This window comes from Rhea pennata, chromosome 17, assembly GCF_028389875.1.
Source record: "Rhea pennata isolate bPtePen1 chromosome 17, bPtePen1.pri, whole genome shotgun sequence".
In the NCBI taxonomy this organism is placed as follows: domain Eukaryota; kingdom Metazoa; phylum Chordata; class Aves; order Rheiformes; family Rheidae; genus Rhea; species Rhea pennata.
Window position 1 is genome coordinate 13,088,123 of NC_084679.1, and position 22,780 is coordinate 13,110,902.

At 40.1% G+C, this 22,780-nt stretch overlaps 1 protein-coding gene across 4 annotated transcripts in view; it reads left to right on the top strand.

Annotated features, from left to right (window-relative positions):
• Positions 1 to 22,780, top strand: part of TAOK3 (TAO kinase 3) — a 95,019-nt gene that overhangs the window by 39,613 nt on the left and 32,626 nt on the right. For 3 of the 4 annotated variants that reach the window (XM_062590505.1, XM_062590507.1, XM_062590506.1), the window contains exons 3-11: positions 989 to 1,199; positions 6,570 to 6,641; positions 7,994 to 8,095; positions 8,600 to 8,645; positions 9,582 to 9,678; positions 13,376 to 13,489; positions 14,641 to 14,732; positions 17,695 to 17,788; positions 19,251 to 19,332. In XM_062590505.1, coding sequence (XP_062446489.1) covers positions 1,080 to 1,199; positions 6,570 to 6,641; positions 7,994 to 8,095; positions 8,600 to 8,645; positions 9,582 to 9,678; positions 13,376 to 13,489; positions 14,641 to 14,732; positions 17,695 to 17,788; positions 19,251 to 19,332 — 819 coding nt within the window. In that variant the 5' untranslated portion in view covers positions 989 to 1,079. Of the gene's footprint in view, positions 1 to 988; positions 1,200 to 6,569; positions 6,642 to 7,993; positions 8,096 to 8,599; positions 8,646 to 9,581; positions 9,679 to 13,375; positions 13,490 to 14,640; positions 14,733 to 16,169; positions 16,226 to 17,310; positions 17,431 to 17,694; positions 17,789 to 19,250; positions 19,333 to 22,780 lie in introns of those variants that run through there. The other variant, XM_062590508.1, reaches the window with a different exon arrangement.

Here is a 22,780-nt window from a genome sequence, read left to right on the forward strand (position 1 = left end):
TGTTGCACATGATTTATAACACGGATTTATATCATGAGCTGCACAATTTCATACATGTTTTCAGAAGTCTTTTTCTTCTCTTATGCATGGAAGAGCTATGGTATCTATAAGATGCCCAGCTATATATCTGGAAATATAATTCTGAGAATTCCTCAGACCGTTGTTAGAACCTGCTCTAGCTGACTCGCCTGCAAATAGTCTGTTGGGCTTCAGGAGGCAAAAGCAGCTGGATAGATGCATCCATGATTCCTTTGTACACTAGTGACTGATTTTTCAGGTTGTCTTGGTGGGAAAGATGAAATTGTCTGGTGGTATATTTCATAAAAAAAACTTTGGGGCTGAATCTTTTTAATCTTCATTTAAGTGCATCTTAGTTTTGCCCCGCCTAATTATAGGTCTGTACTAAAGAAAGATGTAAAGGAAACAAAGATCTGCCCTATAGAATGGAGTCTGGGATTTTTCAAAAGCAGTTCTGTCACCTGGGAGTCATCGGAACCCAATAGCACTAGTTGCTATACAGCACTTTTAAAAAAAATCTCCTTTAATTGTGAAGTAGTTCTGTGGAACAGAAACTAACTTTTCTATTAGCACCAAGTGGCAAGAGAGCCCAGAAATAAAGCAAACAAATAGTTGGAAAAAAAAAGTAGAAGGAAAATCGGTGACAGTCTAAAAATTGACATATAAGAGGGCCAGCATTTAGAATAACAAATCACAGGATGTTTTGCATAGCAACGGGACTTTTGTCTTTAAGTGGACTTCAGTGCAACTGCAGTACTTGCTTCCTGTATGAGATAAAGGGCTGCTGTACTCTATGAATGCATTTTAATCTCTATATCTAAATTAGACTAATAATTAAAAGAAATTAGCTGACGGAAAGAATAGTGAAGTCTATTGCTTCTGAAAGTATTTCCTCTTATTTTGCTGTCAAAGCAGCAAGAACAAGAACACGTGTAACGGAAAAAGGAATAAAGATGAGCTTTTTCACCAGGTGCTGAATGCTGTCCACAAACTACTTTGTCGATGAAGGAAGAAATTGATTGGGAATCGAAAGCGCGAACTAGTTCATAATACTGTTCAACATGCGCAAAGGGGTGCCAAAGGACCCAGAAATAGCTGATCTGTTCTACAAAGATGATCCTGAAGAAATATTTGTGGGTTTACATGAAATTGGACATGGAAGTTTTGGAGCAGTTTACTTTGTGAGTATAGTTCTTCACTTCCTTTTTGGAAAACCAAACCATTTTCAATGATATTTTATAAATTTTCAGCATTTGTAGAAGGGAATGTCCTTGTAGGTCTAGTGCTTTGCATGTCTTAACATATCTGAAAAATAAGTGAGTCCAGAACACTCTTGAGCTCATTAATGTTACAACGTGTGTATACAGTAGCAGCTGATACTACAGTCTGAATAGTGCATGCAACCACTGAGATTAAGTATGTGGTAACTTATGCTGTCCATTGCTGAAAGTTGAATTTAAGCAGCTGGAAATTAATTTGTCAAACTGGAATTTCAAGATACTTTGTGCTCATATACTTATAAATTGTTGCAGATTAGTAGATCCAGTGAATTTATGATATAAAATGCACTAGATGTTAAAAGCCAATTTTGTTTCAAACTAAAAGCCAATGTTTCAAACTTAAGCCTTGCTTCCTGTTACATGAAGCACTTAACACACAGTAAATTGCTTTTTGGAGTCACCACACCTGCTGTGCATAAGGCACAGACAGGAATTCAGCTGTTGTGCAGTTTGGGCTGCACAGCAGCCCAGCCCTCGGAAAGCCTCTACTTCTGCCCTGTGTTGCGCTGTTAATGCCAGAGCCTTGCTCTGCCACACGTGGGATGTTGTGTATCTATGGTTCATTTTCCCTCTTTCTAAAAAAAAAAAAAAAAAACTTCTGTGGCCTCTCTTGCATCTTGATCCCAGTGCACCTTGGAGTGAAGCAGGGGACACGAGTAAGATCTTGGTCATCGCAAGATTTCTGGGCATGCTGACATGCTTGGCAGCAAGAACAGAGAGCATGTCAGAAACCTTAAAGGATCAGGGCTGCCGAAGGGACAGGGTCCCCCCTCCATCTCTGGTCTTTATATGTGATAGTATTTCTAGAGACTGTCTCTTTTGCAAAGAAGCCAGTTAGGGACCTTTCTCCATCAGAAAATTGAAGAGAGGAATATTCACCTGAGGCTTCCTTACTGAAGCGTCTGAGCCAAATAATTGCCAGTTTGGCTAATGAGACAAACTCATTCTTTCTTTTTTTTTTTTTTCTTTTTCTTTTTTTTTTCCTTTTTTTCTTTTTTTTTTTTTTCCTGAGGTGCATCAGGTTTCAGGGTGGTCTGAAGCATGTGTATGGATTTCAAAGTAAATGTCAATTTTGAAAGAGGAAATTAGTTTTCTCACTGTGTGAGAGCAGCCCCTCCGCTGTGCTTAAGCCCAGTGTTCTGAGGGAAATATCAAAAGCAAGATTTAAAAAAATAAACATGATGATAAATTTAAATATGAAGCCTATAAGATAAATATCCTCCAGTTAAACCCTGGGGCCACTGACAAAACCTGCGACAGCTACGGAAAGAGCGTAGATCTCCACTGAGAAAAGACAAGCAGCTGTGGCAGTGAGAGGTGTCATGTCTCAGACTCTGATACGACGCAGCCATCCAGAAAATGCGAACTACCCAGTTAAAACCAGTAAAGGAGTAGGGGGTTGCAGTTCTCAGAACTGGTAGGTGATTTTGGTTGTCTCCATAGGATGTGGTTTTCCTCCTTTTTGCGAGTCACCGGCCATGTGTTGGGAGGATGACTCTTGGCTTAGCACCTTGCTCTTCTCTTTCTTAACCCCCTCCCAAGGACACCGTCCCCTCTGACGTCTTCTGAGCCGGGTCCGCGAGCGGCCGGGGTCCCACGTAGGAACTCGCCCACGTGTTAACGATCGACGTAGAGTTTTCCTTTGTGGTTATTGGTTTTGGTGTGGGGTTTCTGGGGTTTTGTTTTGTTTGGGGTTTTGGGGGGGAGTTTTTTTTTGTTTGTTTGAAAAGTGGTTGCGTAGAGCTTCGTGTGCTTGAGTGCCGTTGATTAGCTGCACTTTTGCTACCTCTGTTGGACCTTTTTATTTAAATTGGTGCTGCCACCACCGCCAACAGCAAATACGTTGATCTGCATCTTGTCGCAGTTGTGGTGAGTTAATATGACTGTTCTAGTATAAACCTCAATTCAAGCTTATTTCTGCAAGCTACTTTGTTTGCATGTTGTCCAGGCATGGCAAGATAAAGAATTTCAAATTTCTTTTCTTGACTGAAAGAAATGATGCTTGGTGTATCAGGAGGCTGAGAAATTCGTTATTTGTTACAAGGTTTTAAAATTAAATGCTGACTAGATAAGTTTTGTACTTGATTTCAAAAGCATAGCTTCATCAGAAACAATAACCTAGTTAGGTCTATGCTGCGTATGGAAGAGGGATAAAGCAAATGAGAATGGTGTAAATAAAGGCGGTTTTGCAAGCAAAATGTGCTTATCTTCTGCCAAGCTTTTCACTAAAGATTTGCAAGTGTGGCCAAAACCACTTAAGTGTATTGAAGTTTCTGTCAAGTGTGCTTGTACAGCCCTTTAATTTACTTCAGCCAGGGGAATCCCAAGTGCTTGGTGAAGCAAGAACTTCCTCCACAACTGTGGAAGCCCATGGCAGAGGCAAGAGGACTTCATATGTTCCTGTAAAGACATTTGGAGTTACTGTGATAGACAGAAATACTTGGATATTTGTTTAGGACACCAGTATTAACTCTTCTGTAGGAGTGAAATACTCTTGATCTTTTATGTGCTGAATCAGAGTGGTGCGCGGTTAGGAAGGGTTTTGTCTTCTCCCAAAGCTATTTGTCCTCAGTTTTCTGTAATTCTGTTGATGAAGAATGTGCACTGTGAGGAGCAGAGTGCAATTTTCATCTTGCATGGTGTCAGGCTCTTGCCTAACTGGATTAATATTAACTTCTGTTAAAAGGTCAGTGGTTCACTTTTCTGGTTCACCAGTGCCGTTTTCTTTGAAGTCACTATATGCATCATGAAATATCTTCAATTGATACTTATTGCTCAAAAGTATAGTGCCCATCCTCTTGAACAATCAAAATACAGGATTTACTACATGTAACTTCTGTTGTAGTCTAAGTTTCAACTATCACTAACCTTTGTTCTGAAAATAGCCACTGCTTGGAGGTACTGAGATTTCAAAACTCTTAAAACTAAAATATTCATGTTGTCTGTTCTAGACGGACAGAAATGAAGACAGTGCCAGTCCAGGCAAGTAGATCTTTTTCTAAAACAGAGTTCTTGGCCTCTGCCATACAGACTTGAGAAGAGTAGTGTTCTACTGACTGGGTAATATCTGTTGTACACCTGGTGGCTGTGACAAAGCAATCTATAGATGCTGCATGACGGATTACCCCTTGGTAATGCATAGCTAATCCGTCATGCAGCATCTATAGATTGCTCATTTCTTCCTTTTGAAATAACATCGATCAGGGTGCTTTTTTTCTAGGTTCCATTCCCCCAAGATACCAAGCATAGTCTCTTGGCCTAACTACCTGTCTGCAGGGGTAAATTTGCAGCTTGAAGCTCAGCTCTCCAATGAAGAAATCAAAATAAAAAGAGCAAGGTATTCCATTTCAAAGACAGAAAAGAAGGCTAGCAATGTGAAATGAGACCCGGAGGTTTGCTGTGGGTGAAGACTTGTGCAAGACATTGCTACTCTGCTCATTTCTCCAAGAAGAAAGGTTTTTAAGATAGCAGTACTTTCCATGTAAGAATTAGATGAACAGACTGGAGGCAGCTTTGCATTTTTTCCTTGCTGATGCCCTGGGCTCAAAGCAAATCCATCAGCCTATTTGAATTGTATGAACTGGGATCAGCTCTCTAAAGTACTCCTTTGAAGCTATGCGTTTTTGCATTAAAATAGATGATGTTTGGGGTCTGGCAATTTTTGTGGAAAATGTAAATGTCCTGAGATTTTTATGGGCTGCCTTTAAACTTATCTCCACAATGCTTGTTTGGATAAGATGGTTTGCATGTATATGAATATCATGGCTTCATAATTTGACATCTATTCAGCTGCTGACAGTCAAGAGAACAACTATGTGCAGATTGCCTACATTAGGTGACCCAATTTCGTAAGTGAAGTGGATTACACTTATTCCGTTTGCTATTTCAAAGCCATTCCTGAAGCTTTTATCCCTTTGTAGTAGCACAGGAAAACTAAAATAAATTGCTATATAATTCTAGCTACAGTATCTGGGAGGAGGTCCCTCCCTTACCAACAGGAGGTTGTCTTGAGCTGTAGCAAAGTCACAAAAGCCCACCCTGCTTGCGTGATGTGAAAAGAGATCAATCAGCCTTTGAAGAATAAACACGTGAAGAAAGTCTGATATTGAATACAAGTGGACGAAAGCAGCCCATGACACATCTATCTCATCTTACTCTGTTTTGGAACCAATACTAGATGTAATGCAATTAAAATCTTGATGCAGTCTTTGCCATAACATTGGAAGTGCACCAGTGAAGGAGTTTGATAATCGTTTTGAGAGAAGGGAAGAATGCTCAACAAGGCAAAAATGCCTTCGCTGTCGTACTGGAGCCCATGCACATGTAGCTGGTTAGCCACTGCTCAGTGCAGTGTTTTAAGTGCATTAAGGCAGATCAGTAAGCCCACTGGAATTTTTAGAAAATCAAATTTTCGTATGATAAAGATGGTGAAAGGTCCACAATTTTAGATGAAACTTGTTCGTCTTTTAGTGTCCTGGAGTCATTGCCCAAAGGACAAAGCTGTTATTATTTAGGCAATACGCATTTTGTTTTGCCAGGTTGTTGTGTAGTCCTTTACGATGCTAAAGATAAATTCTTTGTTGTAGCTGTGTCAGTAACTTACATTTATTTTGGTTTGTTGGGTCAAACAGAACGTGCACTGATTGGGTTTTTTGGTGCATACAGAATTATTTTTTCGCCTTGCTATGCACAGAACTCAGAAAAGGGGGTGTTGTTTTAAAATGAAAGAATTTACAGTGGGAGGAAGGTTGCTGTTTTTTAAATGGAGATAAATTCCAAAATGAAGTGCCATCTTGAAATTGAAAATGGAAATAGTTGTTGGAGAATATCAGTGCCTTGTGGGAAAAATTAGAGATTTTTTCATACATCTCTTCATGTGTTTCCTCAGCAAATATTTTTCCAAAGGTTTATCTAAAACTGCTTTTCCTGCAATTCCAACAATACTATTTTGCATGCTCACAAGGTGCGTTTTCAGACCTTGGTTTGTGTATCAATGGAGAGGTAGCAAGCAAAGGAGTGTAAGGGCTGGTGGAGGGTCAGTGGATGTGGACAGATGGATAAAGTTAAGAAAGAAGGTGATCGTGATCGTCTGGTAAATCTTATAATGAAGAAATTGTCTCTGCAGCACAGGAGTTTGTTCCAATGAGTCTGACACAGGAGGAGAGATCTATGTTTGCCAAAGGCACAGTTAACTCCGCAGGGAGGGAAAACCTTCCCCCCCACCACCTTTTTTCCCCCCCTCCAAATTTCTTCTTTTTTTCTCTTTTCCAGGCTACAAATTCCCACACTAATGAAGTGGTGGCAGTCAAGAAAATGTCCTACAGTGGGAAGCAAACGAACGAGGTAAGATGAACAAAGCTAGTAGTGCACGCAGAAGCTGATGCAGCCACAATGTAAATGTAAATGAAATTAGCTGGATATTTTATTTGATGCTAGCAAGCCAACTTTTTAATGCTGTAGTTGTTACTGACTTCCATAGGAAGCATGAAGAGTTATAGATGGAAGATGAGTTGATGCAAATTCTGACAAAAGGTTCAATTTAAGGCAGTGAATGGTTAGTCAGAATGCTTCTAGGGTCGCTATTTCAGTAGTGTGTGCTCTCAGAGCACACTGGCTGTTGCATCCATAAGCACCACTCTTTGAGGAGTCAACTCATTTCGATTAGTAAGTGGACCTGCAATGGAGAACATGATTGTGTAGTAGTAGCAAAGAAAGATAGTTTGGTTCATTTTTCCTTGATTCATTTTTCCTTGCTTACCTGTTGGTCTCCCACATAAGCTGTCGGTAGCTGTTGCAGTGATCTTCCAATTGTCTGTGCCCTTGTGTTTTATTACAGTAGGGAGCAAACACCTAGCTGCTACTATCTGTTTCAACACAAGTTATCTGCTTTGGAGTAGATGGGATTGTTACTAAGTTTGAGACCGCTAGATAGTTCATTATACAAAGTAGCTGTGCTTTAAGTAAAATGTAAGCAAAGTGATAAAAGCATGTTTGGAAGCCCTCGAGCTAGCTATTTCTTTGGGGTCTTAGTGCAATAGAGATCTAGACAAGCGCAGCCCAGTTGGGCTTTGGAAAGTGTTTCAAAGGCAAGGTGATACCTGTGATTCTGCAGTACTGAGAGAAAATAATAAAAATAAACCAAGAACTGTTTATATTTGGGAACGGGTAAGTATACTTGGCTATTACTGTCTAGCTGCTGAATAACAGCATGGTTTATTTTGACAAATTAATTAAAACTCATGGCTTTTGGATCAACTTTCTCTTCGTGACTGGCATTACTTAAATATACGTAATCTCAAAAGTAATGTTAAGAGGAGGCCCTGTGTCTGGAGCTCTTTTTGTTTCCATGAGGTTAACGGCTTTGACCTGGGGAAGAAGCTAGCCTGAATGAGCAAATGATTGAGAAAAGCCTGATCCCACTTCCTAATGTCATAACCCTTAGTTCTTCTGATACAGTTGGAATAGCTTTCCGTGATCAGGATATCACTGGGAGGAAAAATCAGTCTTGCAGCTAAGATGTGTTTGCGCTTTTGATGTGGAAACTGAAAAAGGATTGAACATACTACTCATGTTTTGTCTTCCCGTTGCAAAACTGCCTTAAGGTTGCTTTTTCAGAATGTACTACGGCGTGGGGTGTATGGGAACATGAAAGGGCTAAACTGATAAATGATTCATATCCTCTGCTTTTTTAATAGAAATGGCAGGATATCATCAAAGAAGTCAAGTTTCTACAACAGCTGAAGCACCCCAACACCATAGAGTATAAGGGCTGTTACCTGAAAGAGCATACCGCATGGGTGAGTGAGAGTGGCCTGGCATTTAGAGGTCTTTCTGAGCACAGAACTTATTGTAGAACAACCGAATATTCAATATATACACAATGTCTTAACATGCAGCAGCATTCATCTCGTGCTGCTTGTAGTCCCTTTCATCTGAAGACTTTTCCAAGTAATTTAATAGGAATGGAAATATGGGACATTGGAGCAAATCCCTACATCTCTGAGGCAGGCCTCTGCTTTCGTGCAGATTAAACAAAGCTTCTGGCCTTATTGCTGAACATCCTTTACAGCACCTCCCCACAACCTTCCCAGGGCCTCAACTTTCTTTGCAGAATGTAGGATGTCATGATATTGCTGGAATTCATAGGAGCACTTTTTTTTAATTCATCATTTATTGTATTTCTTGCAACTTTAAGTTTTATTTGCCTTTACAGTTTCTCAGCCATCCAAATAGTAATTATTTGTGCGAGAATATCTACAGTGTCTACCTTACTATTTAAAAGTATGTTTTTTTTCTTGCAGTTGGTTATGGAGTACTGTTTAGGTTCAGCTTCTGATTTGCTAGAGGGTAAGTTTTATATAGTATTTGATTTTCTTTTTGCTAATGCCCCCTTTGGAGTATGATGGAAGGCTGTTTTCTCTTAGAAACTGGTATTTTGCAAGCGGTAGGGGCAGTCTGTCTATACCTCCTCATTCTGTACTTAGCATGCCTGTGTTTGTGGTATGAAGGGTAGGCTGCAACTATCACAGGAGACCAATGCTGCATATAGTAGGCAGGCTCGTTTTTATGTCGTAAAATGAAAGTATAAATATATACAGCTGTAATCCTGTAGTTTGCACCTCCTTGATGTCTGAAGCAGACTGCCTGTTATCTGGATATCCATAATGAGAACTCCTGAAGACCATTCTTGCCTTTGCCTTGCAGTTTGTAGGTATAATTACAGATGGTTTTACAGAGCAGCCGACTTGTGTGACCTCAAATCTAAAACCACAGGGCCTGTAGAGGAATAGGGAGACTAAGCTATAATTTGCTAAAACTAATATTACTTGTAGCCTGTATCTTTTGTATCGAAGATGCATCAGCCAGAGGCACGTGCTGGTTGTATTTAGGGATCTGTGGAATGTGCTTTGAGGCATCTCTTTTGCAGCTAATATTTTTGGGGGGAAATGTTCCTTGCTGAGGGCCAAACAAGTCTCTTTGAATATATTTGCCAAGCTCTGCTCAGACATATCTCTTGGTGTTAAAAGTAACTGTTGGCCTTAACGGTAATATGGGGGGGAAGAAGAGCAGTTGTAGGCAATGTGAGATGTGTGCCCAAACTCTAAGCCGCCAATGGCCACCAGGCCGCAAGCAGTTAGGATGCAGTAGACGGCATTCACGTCATGGCTTGCAAAGTCGGCGGGGTTCCCCCTCCTCAAAACAAATAAATAAAGAACGTGCTCAGAAAGAGAATCCGCTTACCCTGTCTTGGCTTTTCTTGAATTTTTTTTTTCCCCCCCTCAGTTCACAAGAAACCACTTCAGGAAGTGGAGATTGCTGCCATTACTCACGGTGCCTTGCAGGGGCTGGCCTACCTGCACTCTCACGCTAAGATACATAGGTAAGGCTAGCGTGCAGCGCGCCTGCGCTTCCCCGCACCTCCCGCGCTCCGGAGTCTTCAGGATCGCTTCACTGTGCGCGAGCAGCTCCGATAAAGGCTCTTCTACCAAAATTTCCTCCAGTGTACTTGGCAACACGCCGTTTTAATGCCAGGGTAGATTTTATAAATAAAAGCTGCTGGCTGTTAGGGGACACATTCATTTTGCTGAAATAACTTAGTGCAGGGACAGGCCAGTGCTGAGAGCTCTTCTGTGTTGGCAGTTTTTCTCTTTGGATGCCAGTAGTGAAGAATATACATGAATGTTGGCAGTAAACACTAACAAGAAGATACCTACCCTAAAACTACCAAGTGGAGTGGTAGAGCTAGATTATTTTTAAGACTAGAAACTTAAATTTTATTTATTTATTTATTTACATACAAGCAAAACATTATACTTCAGCAGTCAGCTGATGAAAGCATAAGGCAAGGGGAATCCTTCACCTAGCAATTTTGATTTTGATTTGCTCGTCAGTAACGTTGTGTGTTCTAATCTTATCAATAGTCCCCCAAAATAAGACGAAAATATATTTTTATGTCACGGACTTGCTGTAAAGAGTGGGCGGTAGATTAGTATAATGTAAGTGAGGACTCATCAGAATGAGGCCATGTGAGACTAATTTATAGGGCTGAAAGCTTCTTTGTAGTCTAGTGATAAGCTTTAGACAGAAAATTGGTCTATTTGAGGCTGAGACAGTGAGGTGTTTTTTTTTTTTTTCAGATACGGGAATTATTTGTCACTTGTTTTAAAATCACTTAGGGCATTTCTGCATAAGGATATTAAAGAACATTCAAGTAAAATATTAATTTAAACCAGAATGCCCATTTATGAAATAAAATCAGAATGATTTGGGATCAACCCTTTGTATATTTGCTCTTATCTGAGCATAAAAATACTGTTTATGAAATAAATATTTACACTTTCCAAGTTCAATATATTTCTATTTATAGTAAGTGACTCCTTGTGTGGACACAATCGAGTATCAGTTTTTCTTGATAAGGCTTAGGGGGTTTCAACATGGTGCAATTTGGTGCGTTGTAAATTCAGCAGCCTCACGGAGGGAGTACTGGCTGCCCTGTGTCAGCTCTCCTTTAATCTCTTCGTGCTGCTTACAGAGAACAGAGCCCATTCTTTCTTTCAAATTGGAAAGTTAGTTAATTGTTGCAGCATGCTAAGAGTAACGATAAAGAAAGTTAGTGACAGGTAAGTAGCACCCAGACCTTTCATATCTAACTGATTTTCTTCCTTGGGATATTCTGCCTTTTAGCTTCTCAGGTGGGAAGGCAAATGCTCTCTCTCAGAAGAACTGTCAAGCAAATTCTGATTTTCTGATAGGTGCCACATGTTAAATAGGAGAGACGAAGGATTGCTGTTTCTTAGCTTAGCTGTCTAGTAGTGGTGAGCGCTGGGCTGCTGTGTCCAGCTGCAGGGGAACTGTGTACCAGGAGGAAAACATCGTGCTTCCCTTCTGTATGGCAAGTTCCACTAGCTCTATGGAATGTAAAGCAAATGAACGAGGGGAAAGAAAAAAAGGGGGGGGAAAAAAGGAGGGGAAAAAAAAAGGACCAAAGCTGGCAGCTGGGATGGTTTTGGTTTCCCTGCCCTGCAGCGAAGAAAGCAAAATGAGTGTGACCTAGAATGGAGGGACACCTTGTGGAGATGCAGGGAAGAAAGCAAGTCTAGTCTTGCATCCTGAGCTCCCCTCTTCTGCTATTAGCAGTTAGTTGACTTGCTTACTAGTGTCTCTACATACGATGGCAAAGGATGAGATTATTTTCTGTTAAATTGCAGGTACTAGGTAAACTTAAGTTAGCAAATTTGCTTAGAGCTAAGGTTTTTGCAGGTATGTGTGTGATCAGTTCAATGTCCGCAGTGCTTGAGGCAATGCCTCTTGGTTTTCTTGTGGTGCGGTTTTAGATGCAGGAGTGCGTGCTGAACTATTTATTGTTGGTATAATGTGAGGATAGCACTGCAGATGAGAGCAAAGAGGACAACCTATGTTTTTGAGGGGTTCATTCTTGCACTTACAGGACATCTTCTAGTACTTGTCTTCCTGCAGAAGTGACAGATGTGTGAACCAAAACCATCAAGCTGCATCAGGGTTTGTTTCTGAGTTGTGCCTGTATGCAAAAAATTCTCTAGAAAGTTACTGTAATGTTAGTTTTGAAGCAGTAGTGTCCTGGGAATGGAGGGATATAGGCTCTGACTCCAGCACTGCTGATGAAATATTTTAAGTTGATTCCTGTCTCTGTGGCTCTGGTTGTCCCAGCTTTGCCTGTTCTCTGTGCTGCCCTTTGGAGGGAAGGGTGCTTTACCAGTGCTTGCACGATACACTAAATTTATAGATTCTTTCAGTTTGCTTGGTTCTAGATAAGTATTTGATGCACAAATTGTTATGCTTCAGCTGCTGTACGATAGTTCAGTGCAGCAAATACAAGATAGCTTTCTCTCCTCTCCCATTTATCCAATTAGCTTGCTTTTCCAGAGGGTCGGTGTTTGAGTGAGTTTGGTAATGCACAATAGCTTGCTTGTGTTAGATATCTACTACTATTGATAAGAGCTTTTTGATGTTGAACTTATAGTTGATCACCAAAGAAGAAAAGCGATTTTTTTCTTAATATGTTCTTTTTCTGTCTGTATAAACATATACATATTATATAATTTTTTAAAAAATTATATATAATTAGCAATGCATATGTTCATATATAGTGTGTGTGTGCATATATATTTTTATATATATAAAATATACACACATACACTTTTTTTTTAACAAAAGCATTATAAATTGTATTGTGTTAACAGCCTGGCTAAGCAGGAATCCCTTGCACACGTTTCATTTAAATTGAAGGTCTGCTTTTGCGAAAGTAAATATCTGAGATGCTGCCATGTAAAGGCATCCCTGGCTCCCTGGCATCCCTAGTGTACTGTTTTCCCTTTGTTATCAAAGTACTGTCTTAGGGAACACAACTATGTGGTGACTTGCAGGGGGCAATATGTAAGTAGACTGAATTTCTTAAAGCAGTCCTCCTGTTTGTATATTAGAAACGTGTGGAAGAAGAAAGATATTTCAGTTAGACAAGTCTGCAGAAGCCCTGGAGATTAAAAGTAAATGGTGCTTAGATTAATTCATTTCTAACTCTGAATAGGCCCTTTACTAAGTGTCTTGAAATATATGTAATTGGTTTAACCTTTGTCAGCATTTCACGGGCAGTTAATTTGAACTTAATTCACTTCTGGCTGGAATTCAGAAATTTACGGTTCAAAGGTGTTGAATGTATTTTGTGCCTTTCGTGTTGCAGTGACTTCATTAACATTAATCTCTTAAATATGTGAATTATCTGAGAGTTGTGTGAAGGATAAGATAAGGGAGCCTAGGGTGTTTCAATGATTAAAACAACATGTCTGGTATTATTTAAGGCGTCAGATCTGGGTGTTTCAGTGCATCTCAGTTTTGGGCCTCAGTCTTTGAGTCCAGTTGAGTTTCCATCCCCAGTAAAGGCATGTACTTGGTGTCTCTAGCTTAACATAATACTAGATTTCTAAAAGTTCTCGATTTCTCTTGAATGTTTGAGAACAGGTTAATGGACTGCTGTGTGTTTGTATATTTTGAAAGTTCTTCTGTTGTAACCAGAAATGTATGTACTTTCTTTTCTTTTAAAGGGATATTAAAGCTGGAAATATTCTTCTAACAGAACCAGGTCAAGTGAAACTAGCTGATTTTGGGTCTGCCTCTATAGTCTGCCCTGCCAATTCTTTTGTGGGGACACCTTACTGGTGAGTAAAGCATGAGACACTTTAGTCCATGATGAGACTGCTCTCTCTCAGATACAGCATTTCACAAACTGAAAGTAACAACATCTGGCATTAAAATACACACACACACACACACACACACACACACACACACACACACACACACACACACACACATCTTACTACTTAGCCAAGTAGTTCTTTAAAATTCCCGTATATTCTTCCTCAGTGCCCATGAGTAAAAATTCCTGTAATTCTTCCTCAGTGGCCATGAGTAGAAGTAGGCTTTGCACCAGTTTGAAATGGCACCAATAAATGTTTTGAGTATTGTAATGCCATTGGATTAAAAAGTTATTGATATTTGCCATAGATACTGGAACTCTGGCAAGCACATGGAGAAAGGGCAACTTGTTAATCTGGCTTTACAGACTGGAAGATATACTGCTATTTAGATTCTGTTTTGAAGAAACTCTCTCTTGCTTGGCATTTCTAACATAGTGGCCCAGCATAGCTTTACACTCCATTTATTTTGTGGCAGACGCCCCAGGCATTGATGAGAGGTCACCTATCGCCCTACCTCTGAACAAGTCCATTTGGCAGGAAGCCTGCTCCATCTTTGAAGAACCGAAAGTTAAGAGTCTGAATTTTTGCAGGCGGGTCTGCTGGTTTTTTTTCTTTTTTTTTTTTTCCTCCCCACTCATTCCTTAATCCTGGACTGCTGTATTTCCCCACTGTTCTGGATTTACCTGTTCCTTTCATAGCTACACTCACAGGTTGTACATACCTGCTGGAAAATTCTGCTGGTGTGCCAATGGAAATGCACCATCTCTGGGGAGAGTAAAAATGATGCCGTTAGGACTCCCCCAGCTGCAGGTATAATGCTTTTGAGAATGATATGGGTCTCCTATGTGCCAGCATGTTGTGCAAACAGCAAGAGGATCAGATTGACCTCTTATTTACTTTTTTCTTTATTAAAAATGCCTCTTGGAAAAGTTGCTAGTGCAGGCAAGCACTGTTTTATTTCAGCATGGCTTTACTTGACTTCATGCTGACTCTTTTAAGTTCTAGTCCCTTGCACTGCTGGAGATAATGAAGCCAACTCATTTTAACTTATGTGCTGGGAATTCCAGTCTGTATCCCCTAACCTGCATGCTTTCCACTGTGCTTGGTAGGATGGCACCAGAGGTGATCCTTGCTATGGACGAAGGACAGTATGATGGAAAGGTGGATGTCTGGTCTCTCGGGATCACATGTATTGAGTTAGGTGAGTAAATACTTCGCAGCTGAGGTGAATAATTATCTAGCTGCTGAATTTATTAGAAAGCCCTGGAAAAAAAAAAGAGAAGATTCTTATTGCTTGTAAGCTTCTTTAAAAAGTCTAGCTTGGAAAGCATTGAAAGTTGAGTTGAATCTTTTGCTCACTGACAAATCAAGACAATCCATTAATGCTGTTGTGCTTAATACTAATCTCGTCTGCTCAGTTGTTGCCTCAACACCTAAAGGGTTGTAGTCTCGTAGTTTATCTTTTGGATAATATTTTGTTCTGGGCAGTTCTTTGTTTGCAGAACAGGATGCATTGAAGTTGCTGGATAATATATTTTGTCTCCTCTGGATAATAGTTCCCCCAAAAAAGAGAGAGATTACATTTTGCAGTCTTGTTCTGCAAATTGAACCCCTTAATAGAATCACCTGAACTTGTCTTTTAGATTCTAAATTAATGCTTGTATTGGCTGTGCTTATGCTAGAGTTGAGAAGCAGGACTCCTGTGCCTGTGGAGATTGGGCTCCCTGTATGACAAAATTTTTATTTATTGGAGGCTTTATAGAACTAAGCACTGTCTATGCCCATGTAGCTGTTGGAATTTCATGCCGGAATCTTGCTTGAATTATTTGTCATATCCTGAGTATGTCCTCACAGGTATGGTCAATTCTAAGAAGCACATTGTGATCTGTGATTGGCAAACTTGTCCATCATTTCCTTGTGCCTGTTTAGCACGTTAGGAAAAGCCTCAAGCTGAAAAGACGAGCTGTTTTGTCTACAGTCCCTTCTGCATATGATAGTACTGAATTTGCAAATCTGAAACAGTGTCAAGAACTCCGGCAGTAAAGTTCTGTGTCCACGTTGCTGCATCGTAGTTAAAGAATAGTGCATATAGACGGGAGATGTAGGATACTTAAATTCATACACTGATGAAGTGCTGGTAAGATGTGGAATGGCTTCAATCAAAAATCTTTTGTTTGAGAGGGTTAATGCATCTCAGCTGAAACACATTATATATATATAGCACCAGTCATAAGCAAAACTGCAGAAATACTGCACGAGATGAACTTAGGGAAAGTCTCCTGTATTTCTGATGGGGTCTAGGAAATGTCTGTTGTCTCTATATGATTTGTCCCTCTGCCGATTCTACTACAGAAAAATGCTGCTACTTCTGTCTCCTCCCAGAGAGAACAGAGACTACTGTTTGTAGTCTGTGTTTTTACAAGTTGCGTTTTGAGAAAACTTTATTGGAACAACTACTGCACCAAGGGAAGCGGTGTCCTAAGAAAGCGTGTGTTAGAAAGGATCTACGCTTAATTTTCAATTCTTCTTACTTCCCAACTCTCTGAAACAAACAAAAGTCTTCAACCTCAGCTGAGAGTTTGTGATGTGAATCGTCATGGACAGGTTCTTTACATGAGAAGAAAAGGGTTTACCCTGCAAAGGGCAAATGATATGCACCCACACTACCTGAAGCAGATGTAGATGTGATAGCAGGTATACAGAGCAGCTGTTTGCACTTTAAGTTTGAATATTGACATTGCATGTGCTGAGTAGATTATCTTCAAAAATAGTCTTGATATGGATTATGTTTAAAAGCGGTACATCAGCAATTCATTGTGAGGGCAAGTTCAAAGAAAAAGTTATTTCTGAAAATGTTTAGCCAGCAGCAGTATAAGTGGGTTAGGAAAGAGGAATGGGAGAAAATGTTAACCCCAGCATGGAGACAGTAATGGTCTCTTTCTTGTCATCTCTGACTGTTCCCTTCCAGTATTGTATTTAATGTGCCAGTGCTAATGTGTTGCTGACACTGTCTGTATTTTGATATAAAGAACACAAAATCAGCAGTTCAAGACTTTTATTCTTCAGCCTGGCCACTGATTTTTATGTAGACTTTAGGCAAGTTATCTGACTTCTCGAGGAGTAAATCACAGTGGTAGAATAGGTATGCTACCCTGCATAGCCATTGAGTCTTAATACAAGAATTTCCATGGAGCTTTTCATTCAAAGATATCAAAGCCATAATACATAGTTGAAGTTGAAGGGTTTACTTTCTTTTTAATGTTATGAACTTGAGAAGTACTGTACTTTGAGCTTTGTCCTTGCATGATTCCACATCTGAACATGGGATCAGGGTAACAGTGGGAGGATATCTCTTGATGAGCACCACTTGGCTTTCTTTGAATGGTGATGTCTTAATTTCTCATGTAGCTGAAAGTGCAGAGGAAAAAAATGTGGTGGTTTGTATGCATGCTGCATGTCAAGGAGAAGTGGTTGCTGTGACTTAACCTGATATGAACTTAATCCTGGCTTCATTGATTGATTGGCATGATGGGTCTTAGATGGAGGTGAAAACTAACCTTTTTTGATTTTTGGTGCAAAATCTGCTGCACTCCTGAGAGATCAGGGGCTAGTAAGTAGATACCCTCTCAGAAGCGCAAGGACTAGGAAGAACTTTTGTTATGGGGGGTTGAATATGTAGGTGGCAAGTGAATTTGGTAGGCAGACTGGGCTGCCCTGCTTCTGCAAGTGATTGCCAATGACAAATGAAATGAGCAGCCCCTCTTTCTCCTTAACTGCAGATGCTATGTCAGCACATCAAAGATCTTCAGGGATTGATGAATAAATTTCCTGGTCCTGACATACTGCATGTCTGAGCTCTGCTGTGGTCAGCTTCTGCTGAATTTACCATAGCAAGTCAGGTATAAAACATGGTAGTTAATGTAAAATTTACTGGAAAGTTTTCTTCATAATTTGCATCTTGTTCTCTTTGGATCTCATTGTCCCCTCTGCAGGTGATTAACAGCTTTCCGTGAGTGGCTGTCCTGAACTAACCTAGAAGATTAAAATAATTGGCTTAAATGTGATGATGACAATAATGAGCTATTGATACCCTGCTCATTTGTCCATATCTTTCTCCCTTTCCTTCCAGACTACCTTATCATACCTTTCTCTCCTCTTTCTAGCTGAAAGGAAGCCTCCGCTTTTCAACATGAATGCAATGAGTGCCTTATATCACATAGCCCAGAATGATTCCCCTACGTTACAGTCAAATGAATGGTAAGAGAGCTATTACTGGGAAGGGGTGTTTTATTTTCCTCGAAATCCTCTGTGACACTCTTTGCATGGTCAAAATCTGACAAGAAAAGTGTTTGTTGCAGTGTAGTGATTTGACTGTGTGTTCTCGAGTAACACTCCCATGTAGGCAGGCTCAATTTTGACCTTCTGTCACTTTGGCTGTACTACAGTCTCAATGTGTGGAGGTGCTAATTATGGGACTGTAGACGCTGTAGGAATTAAAATGTTCTTGGATGCGTTAAGCCAGCCTTAGCTCAGCATCAGCAAAGTTTCCAGCTGCAGAAGATCCCTGACAGAAGAATTGTTAGCTTTATAGTGCAGCTGAAATGTGGAGGAGGGGAGGAGAGAGGTACATAGAATAGAGGTAATTAGATTTTCTTCAGTGAGTGACTTTAAAAGGAGCTCTTCCAAATGTCATGCAAACTCTGTGACTGGTAACTACTACCCATACTACAAGCTTGTGTTCAGAATCCAAGCTTTGATTTAAGAATGTTTTGTTGTTTTCTGGGAGCAAAGGGATTACCCCACTTCCCAGTCTCTTTACCCAGAAGTAGAACGTAGCTATTGAGTGGCACTTGTCAGTGTCTGCAGATAGCTTGAAGCAACAGCTCCTGGAGAGGGGTGGAGTTCCCCCTGTTATACTGCTAGACATTGAAGTAACATCCTTAACTATTTCATTGCTAATCATTTTATCAAAAACACTCCACTTTAATTTCCTTATTTCATCATCTGTCTGTTTTGCCCATTTTCCAGGCTCCAAGAACCTGGTCTCTTACCTGCATGTTTACTCCCAGGTTCTTTCTGCACCAAATTTGCAATACAGAGCATAAACAACTTGCGAACACAGGAAAAGAATCAGTATTTGTTATTGCAAGCATTTTGGCACTAGCTACTTGTTTGCTTGCTGTGACTTTTAAACCTAAGAAGTACGCTATGTGTGTTTTATGCTGCTTTTAAGTTTTGTGGGCACCTAGAAGACCTCTTTTCTTCTAGTTGGGTTATGATAAGCTTGCCTCCAGCCTAAAGTTTCTCTGAACTGTGCATGTGCGAAGGCACTTTACTAAGTCAGTATTATGAATGGTGAGAAGCTTCTAGAGAGTAGAAACACATTCATCAGCTAACTTAATGACTGTGCTTCTGGAGTTACTGCTAATTTAATTGTCATCTAATTTTAAGTAGTGGAAGTAGGATTGAAAATAATCTTGTTGACTGGTACGCACAGTGTGGGAGGCATTTTTGTTTTGTTTTGTTTTACTTTGTGATTAGTGATAACTGTGTGTCCATGATTGTTTTTGACAAGTCTTTAACTGTTGTAAGAACCAGTGGGATCAACCTGGAATTGGGAAAAGTGTAGTATTAGTTAAGACTTTTCTTTCACTCTGTGCAAATGAGTTTGTATATTTTCCAGAGCTTACTTTTCATTTAGAACTTTTTTAATTTACAGGTCAGACTCCTTTAGGGGATTTGTTGATTACTGCTTGCAGAAAATACCTCAGGAAAGGCCATCATCAACAGACCTATTGCGGGTAACTTTTCAAATCTTTTTCAGAAATTTGGGGAAATGGGACTTACTGAGACCAAGTTATATCACAATAAAACTAGATCAGGGAGAGAGCAAGTTACATAGCGTAAGGTTTTGGTATCTTCCAGCATATCCATAGGAAACAGTTAAGGGTAGGTGCTACAGGATAGAGACCATGAAGAGCTTGTGGGTTACCTTCACTGACGAACATTTACCGCTTTCTTTTGTCAGCTGACGTGTATGAACTTTTCTAAGTTGACTTGCAGAAGTCTTGAACATTTTTTTAGAAAGCACAGAAATTTGCTTGCCTACCCCAAGATAGCTCTAATGAAGGTGAACAAAATATTTGCCTTTTCCAAAAATTTTTGGTTTTCCTCTTATCTGCATCATTTTGGGGATCTTTTTAAAGTAATTTTGAAATTTTACCAGAAGTAATAAATGAACATATTCAGGTATGTGTTGTTATTAGGCATCACACTACTGCTTGACCGTAACTGGAATTTGAAGTGCTCTTTACACCTGATGGAATAAAAGTGCATTTTAAACAATTTATTTGACCCAATTGAGTTTAATCCTTGTGAACCGAAAATTTGCTTAAGCCTTGTGCTTGTCCTTTGTGCACAACTGCATTTCAATCTCTCCCTAAGGGCTGAGAATTTTTTACCTTTTTCTTTGTTGCACCTTTCTAAAATATCACATCCAACCTCCAAGATCCGTAGAGTAGAACAGTCATGCTCTGTGTTTCCTTAGTAGTGCTGTGGCCTTCAGGCTGAAGCTTGTAAGCCTTGGCAGCATTACTTGAAGTACTGAAGAACTTAAGGCCATTTGTGTTGATTTTCTGTCTGTCAGTAAAAATTCTTTTTGTAATGAGAAACTCAGGAGTCAAACTAGTGAAGGAAGAGTAAGGGGAGACTACAAGGTAGAATGGTTATATTGTTGAGTTGAGGGTTATTTGGAGAGCTGCCAAGCACCCTGCTCCTCTTACACCTCCAAGCTTTGTAGAGGTTTCATTTGCATTGGAGAACCTGCAAGCCTCATGTCACAGTTGTGTTAGTAACAGTCCTTTTAGCTAAAGGAAGAACATGTCAGCAAGAGAAGACTAAAAGGACTTGATCTTGATTTTCGAGGCAATGCTGGGTGTAGTTTAACTGTAAGTATTATCAAGGATAAACAGGTCCAAAACTGGGTTAGTTAAATCTGTGCTGCAGGCATGAATTCCAAAGAGTCATCTTCTGTGTGGACAAGACTTAGGAGTATGATCCCTAATGGTCTAACGCAGAAAGAATTTACTGCAGCCTCCCGCTCTACGTTGCGTCAGTATGATGCCCAGAATTGTGAACTTGCTGCATTATGTGGTCTCTGAAAGAACAGAGGAAAATGAGGAGACTCACTGAAGACTCACCCTGTTCCCTCTCCAAACAGAAAAAGCAGAAGTGAGCTATAACTTGGTGTAGCTTGTCGCGAAACAAAGACCTTTTCTGGAGCAGTTCTGTGTAAAGTACTGTAGCTGTTAACTTGCTGGTGCACCTTTGTTTTTCTGCTCACCTTCTCCAGATTAAAAAAAAATATATATTTTTTTGTGTTGTGTAACAGGCAGTGTTTGTTACCAAGTTTATATGTGGTTCCAGTGAAGATTTAAGGCTCGTAATTTGCTCTATGGAACTAATAGAAAAATCTAAAAGGCCATTTTAATTGCTACTCAAACTCTAGATTTAGTGAATTTCCTACAGCCTTACTATTGCCTCTGAGCTTTTGCAGAGCCAGAAATGCTTTCAGAATTATATTCTACAGGACCAGAGGATTGAGCCCTTAATAAAGATTTATAAGTAGTGGCTGGTTATTTCAAGAAATACGGGAATTAGAGATGAAGAGAGGCTGGAAGACCTTGGTCGTTCCCTGGCCAGCAGCAAGGTTGTCGTGGGGCACTCTGAACTGTCCTGCTTTCTCCTTTTTTGACCCTTTTGCAGATGAAGTTCAGGAAGATTATCTCTACGTTTTTCTCCAGTAATGCTTATATCAACACCATTCATTCTTCAAGCGTTTACACCTTTCAAGTACATATCATTCCCTGATCTTTCTGCCTGATCTTACTTCAGCTCTTTGGTTTTGCGCTATTTTTGTAAATCACTCCTTTAGGCTGGCCAGGTGTTTCTGGGACTAACGTGCATGTCACAGAGTGCTGCTCCAGGCCTGGCGATGGAGGGGGTAGGAAGGGTTGGGTCTGCTCTGCAGGGTTGTGATCGTGGGTTTTGGATGCTTTATTCTTTTGGCTGCTGTCATGTTCAGAAGTCTTGACAAATTAAGTGACTAGTGCCACCTGTAGATCCCTATTAATATCATAACTTGCCAGACAGACATACTCTGCATCTGTTTTTTGTGTTTATTTCCAATCATTACTTTTTTTTTTCAATTTCTCTTTCTAGTCATGCAGTGTTGGTTTTTAATCTGCATTTTGATCTCCATTTTTCAATTATTTCTTTGTCCTGGAGTTTTGAGCTCTTGACTGGTGAACATCATATAGTATGTTTACTTTTTTTTCTATAGTCATGTGTCAAGCTCAGAGCTCAAAAGTTACAAGGAGTACTGAAGGGATAGGTTTAGATTAACTTTTTGCCATAATCCAACCACCACCTTTTTCATGTTACCTATTGTTTATATCCCTTCATTAGTTTCTATACTCAGTCCAATCAACTAGCAGTTGTTTTGGAAATAAGTGTCCTTTAGGAAAGTGCCTTGTGCAAGTTCATAATTGCTCTGAGCAACTAGGAGGGGCACCCATGCAGGCAGGGATGTGTCCCCAATTTATCACAGTTATTTGTCAGTGAATCGTAACTCAGAGTTTCAGTTTCTTAATCACCTGGCTACAGTCTACCTGAGGAGTAGAGGAGCTGTGTTTGTAACTCCCAGGGCTTTGTCTTTGGGAAATTCAAAAGCAGCTTTCCTTTAGGAGGTAGCAATGTATGAAATCCTGTCCAGCCCCTTTTCCATCAGGCTGCTTTTTTTATTTTTTTTTTCCCTTGAGTATTTCCTTTCTTTAAATTTGATTAGTGGCCCTGCTATTCCTCTGGTTGCCGTACATAGCTGCTGGTGAGAATTGCCTGGCATGCTGCTGTTCCACACCAGGTAAACAGGACTCAGTTTTTCCTTAAATATTTGAGCAGAGGAATTGCTAGCTCCATAGGGTGTTTTGCTTAATGTCCACAGTAGGTTAGATTGCTGCTCTGTGCCTACCTGGCAGCCTTCTGATGCTGATTTTTTGTTCTGAGGCTACCATTCAGGCTTTGTTTTATGGCTTCTCTTGTTGCTCTTTCAGCTCAGTAAAATGCGTTCTCATGGATGTTTCTCAGCATCTTGGTTCTCGAAGTGAGAAATCGAAACCATGCTCTCCGTACTGAATAGTTAGCTTTGCACTCGTGTCTTTGCTTTGAGCCTGGACCATCCAGGATATTTAA